The sequence below is a fragment of the Passer domesticus genome, chromosome 16, assembly GCF_036417665.1.
Source record: "Passer domesticus isolate bPasDom1 chromosome 16, bPasDom1.hap1, whole genome shotgun sequence".
Taxonomy (NCBI): Eukaryota; Metazoa; Chordata; class Aves; order Passeriformes; family Passeridae; genus Passer; species Passer domesticus.
The window spans coordinates 8,914,311-8,918,714 of NC_087489.1; the positions used below are offsets into that span (position 1 = coordinate 8,914,311).

Genomic DNA, 4,404 nt, shown 5'->3' on the forward strand with positions numbered 1-4,404 from the left:
CCATCCCATGCCATCCCATCCCATTTCATCCCATCCCAAGCCACCGTCCCGTGCCGAGCCGAGCAGAGCCGCGCTCGCGGAGCTCGAGGCGGCTGACGGGGCGGGCGGGCGGCAGCTTGGAAATGAATACATTTGCCAGGTTGTCAAAACATTAATCAACGGATACAAAAATCTGGAAATGGTTGGGACAACATGTATTTGCGGAAAATATGTGTTCACACAACAAGCACACAAGATGGGAACAATTATATGAAGATGTTTTAATAATTAACCAGAATAAAACAGTTTGCTCTCCATACAGTTCTAGACAATAAAAGTGTTTGCAGTCATATTTTTCTTTTGTACAAAATTCCAGTCAGTTGTTCCTCAATATTTACATTAGCATTCCCTTTTCACAAAATATCTCCTTTTTTCCCCCCTTCCTTTTTTTTTTGTTTCTTTAAATCCAGCTTTGCTACATAAATGCTTTAGATCTCATGGATATCCCTTGATTTCTTTTTAAAAAGTCTAATAAAAAACCCCCAAAGACATTAAATACCATTTTATATATAAAAATGCTTAGTAAAAATATAGTTTTGTTGCCCAATTAAAATATATTGCTGAGAATACAGTAAAAACTGTCCTAAAGCCCACCCCTAATGGGCGCCGACTCTTTAACAGCCCCGGCAAAGTCTTTCTAAAAGCTTTTTTCCCCCTAAAAGTTCACCTGTCCTTGGGTTAAATACTGGGGACAGGTCACACTTTGGCTCATCCTGGTGTGATTGTTTCAGGCAGGATTTACTGGAATTGGCTTGAAAATGCCCCTTGGAGCTGGCGGGAGCTGGAGATGTGCCCTGCCGAGGGCTGAGAGGGGAGCACGGCGGGGAAAGGCGTCTATCTGTGTTATATAGTTATACGGTATATCAGTGAGTTCAGCATGGTCTGTCTCTAAAAAAAAATTGAAAAAAAATCAAAATAAAAAAGAACAAACAAGAAAGCGATGCATTTAATGAGATACTCTAAATATGATGGAGCTCGTGGTTAAAGGAGGATGGCTTTTTGTTTTTAGAGGAGAGTCGGGGCTCTCCTGGTGCACGCATTGGATGGTGGGGTCAACCTAACCGGTGATGCAGGGGCTATAGTAAACAGCACTGCTGGCATCGGACAGGGCAGATATCAAACTGCTCTCCTCGCAGGAGATGCTTCTAGGAGTCACTTTGGACAGGGAGACATGGTAAGGGAGGCCCGAGGCTTCGGGACGAGTCCTGCTCATGTTCAAATACTGGTCAAACTCATTGCGGTCAACGTCTGTCCAGAGCTCGGTTTGGTTCAAGTGATCCACGCTCTCCATGTGGTGGGCTTCAGGCGGGGGCGACAGCTGGCCCAGGTGGGCGGAAAGCCCGTTCTGAGTTCCCGAGCACATCTGGTTGTAGTAAAGGCTGGAGGGATGGGGAGTCCTCATGGCGTCGGCCAAGTGTGAGGGGGTCTGCGTGTAGGGCACGGCCACGTCCCGCCCCATGCACTTCTCCTGGGGAAACTCCATCTGGTGATGGTGGTGGTAGCCGCGAAAGGGCATCATGTTGCAGTCATCCTGCATGTGCGGAGGGAAAAACGCCGGCTCGGTCTGTTCCAAGACATCCAAGGGAGACATCTCAGGAGTTGGCAAGCCATAGTTTTCAATATCCGACCCCATGGAGTGGAGTTCTCTGAAGTGGTTAAGTGGGGGAGGCTGGGGGTGGCCCGGCTGGCTGCCGCCATGGTGACTCATGCTGAAGTTGTCACTGCAAGGCTGGGAAAGGTTATGCAGGAGGATATTGGGTTCCATCCTCTTGATTTTCTTGGCTTGCTTCTTTCTCCTTGGGCGGTATTTGTAGTTGGGGTGATCCTGGAGATGCTGGATTCGCAGTCGCTCTGCCTCTTCCACGAAGGGACGCTTGTCGCTGGCGCTCAGCGCTTTCCACGATTGGCCTGGAAGAGGAAAGAGAAGCTCTGTGAGAGAGGCTCAGCCACCTGGCACTGGCCAGGGCACGGGGGCATCCAGGGAGAGGCAGCCCAGGGGTGGATGTCTTGGCACCTGAGCGGGGTCCCACTGCTGGCAGCAGGAAGGGCTGGGGAATGGGTTCCCAAGCCAGGCTGTTCCCTTGTCCCAGAAGGAGGCTCCGGCAGTGCCCAGCACTTCAGTGCTGTGGGGGAATGGGGCTACGTGGAATGGGAACCCCTCTGCCAGGGCTGGGGATTCTGCCTCCCACTGCCCCTTGGTACAGACCACAGTCCCTGCTTCCCTGCATCTCGCATCCGCAGCCTGCACCTCTGCAGTGCAAATCACCCATCCCAAAAACTCACAGCACCATATCCTGAATCCCACATCCCCACACCCCGCAGCCCCGTGTCTCTGCATCCTGCTGCTCTGTCTGGCCATATCCTGCTTCCCGTAGTCCCGCATCCTGCAGCTCCATTTACCCATATCCTGCTTCCCGTGTTCCCACATCCCGCATCCTACAGTCGTGCATCCCGCATCCTGCAGCCTGTATTCCCATATCCTGCATCCCTGCAGCTGTGTGCCCCTCAGCCCTGCATCTCTGCATCCCGCAGCCCTGTTTCCCTGCATCTTGTGTACATGCAGCTCTGTGTTTTCACATCCTCACATCCCACAGCCCCATATTCCCACATCCTGTAACACCACATCCCACAGCCTGAGTCCTGCATCCAAGAATCCCATCCAAGAGTCCTGCATCCTTACAGCTTGCATCCCTGCAGCCCTGCATCCTTGCAACCTGCAACTGGTAGCCCTTCATCCCACATCCCTAAAGCTTGTGTTCTGGAGCTCTTTACCCTTGCAGCCCATAGCCCTGCATCCCCCAGCTCTATATCCCACAGCACCCCATCCTTGTACCCCAGCTCCTGCACCCCCCTATTCGTGCAGTCTGCATCCCGCAGTCCTGTACCCTTGGAGCCTGGCTAGCAGAACCCCACATCCTTGCATCCTACAGCCCACTGCCTTGTATCTGTGCAGTTTGCATCCCACAGCCCTGGACTCTAGCACACATCCCAAATCCATGTACCGCTCCATCCCACACTCCCAGCCCTGAATCCCTGACTATCCCAGCAATTCACATCTCCAGCTCTGTAGCCCTGCATCCCACTGCCTTGGACTATCAGAACCAAACCCGCCCATCCTGTACAACCCCAGCCCTGTACCCCAACATTCTGAGCTCTGTCCCCCCTCATCCTGCAGCCCACATCCTCAGCCCTGTATCTCTGTACTGCTGCATTCCCAGCCCTGTACTCCCACATCCCTGTCTCCTCAGCTCGATATCCTCCCCATCCCACAGCCCTGTACTCTTACAGCCTGGATCCCCAGCCCCACATCTCCACGTCTCTGGCTCTGGAAGCCTGCATCCCACAGCCCTGTACTCCAGCAGCCTAGATCCCCAGCCCCACATCCCCATGTCCATAGCTCTGTAAGCCTGCATCCCACAGCCCCGTACTCTTACAGCCTGGATCCCCAGCCCCACATCCCCACGTCCCTGGCTCTGGAAGCCTGCATCCCACAGCCCTGTACTCTTACATTCTGGATCCCCAGCCCCACATCCCCACGTCCCTGGCTCTGGAAGCCTGCATCCCACAGCCCTGTACTCTTGCAGCCCGCATCCCCAGCCTGCACCTCCGCATCCCCAGCCCCGTAACGCAGCATCCCCGTATCCCCATCTCCACACTCCCGCATCCCCAGCCCCGCACCCCCGCGCCCCCAGCCCTCCTCCCGCTCCGCTCCCGCTCACCCAGCATCTTGCTGAGCACGGCGTTGTGCAGGTCGGGGTTCTGCTGCGCCAGCCGCTTGCGCTCATCCTTCGCCCAGACCATGAAGGCGTTCATGGGCCGGCGGATGCGGGAGTCCTCGGCGGCCTTGCCCTCGGGGCGGCCGGCCGGGGGGCTGTATCCATAGCCCGGCTCGGGGCTGGGCGTGCGGCTGGGGGCCGCGCCGGGGGCCGCGCCGCCGGGGCCGGGGCCGAAGGCGAAGCCGGGCTCGGGGCTGGGCGTGCGGCTGGCGGGGGAGGCGGCTCCCGGGGGGCGCGGGAAGGCGAGCCCGGGCTCAGCGGCCGGCACGGCGGCGGTGACCCATGAACAGTCGCCCCGGGGTTGCGATATCTCCTCTCGGCAGTAGTTAGACTCAGATATATTCATTCCAGCTAGACAGCACTTTGTGTCCGACCCGAGCGGGTGCCGGAGAGAGAATCGGGATTCCTGCCGCGTCCCACCGGGTCCAGCACCGCCGAGCAGCCGCCCGCAGCTCGCTTCCCTCGCCTGCCTTCGGGGGACTCGGGATCGCCTGCGTTTGTTTTGGTTTCTTTTCTTTTCTTTTTTTTTTCCTATCTTTTTTTGTTTTTTTCCCCCCTTTCCCCCCAAAAAAAACTTTTGGGATGATGC

At 55.9% G+C, this 4,404-nt stretch overlaps 1 protein-coding gene across 1 annotated transcript; it reads right to left on the reverse strand.

Annotated features, from left to right (window-relative positions):
• Positions 1 to 179: 179 nt before the first annotated feature.
• SOX18 (SRY-box transcription factor 18) lies at positions 180 to 4,404 on the reverse strand. The gene is made up of 2 exons (XM_064391594.1): positions 3,759 to 4,404; positions 180 to 1,947 (listed from the first exon to the last, which is right to left on the reverse strand). Exons 1-2 carry the CDS (start codon positions 4,159 to 4,161, stop codon positions 1,097 to 1,099), a joined length of 1,254 nt encoding a protein of 417 aa, XP_064247664.1. The 5' UTR covers positions 4,162 to 4,404; the 3' UTR covers positions 180 to 1,096.

Coding starts and splice junctions, on each gene's coding strand:
- SOX18 (XM_064391594.1), bottom strand. CDS start 4,161: ATGAATATATCTGAGTCTAACTACTGCCGAGAGGAGATATCGCAACCC. Junction 1,948..3,758: donor CGTGCTCAGCAAGATGCTGG/GTGAGCGGGAGC, acceptor TTCCTCTTCCAG/GCCAATCGTGGAAAGCGCTG.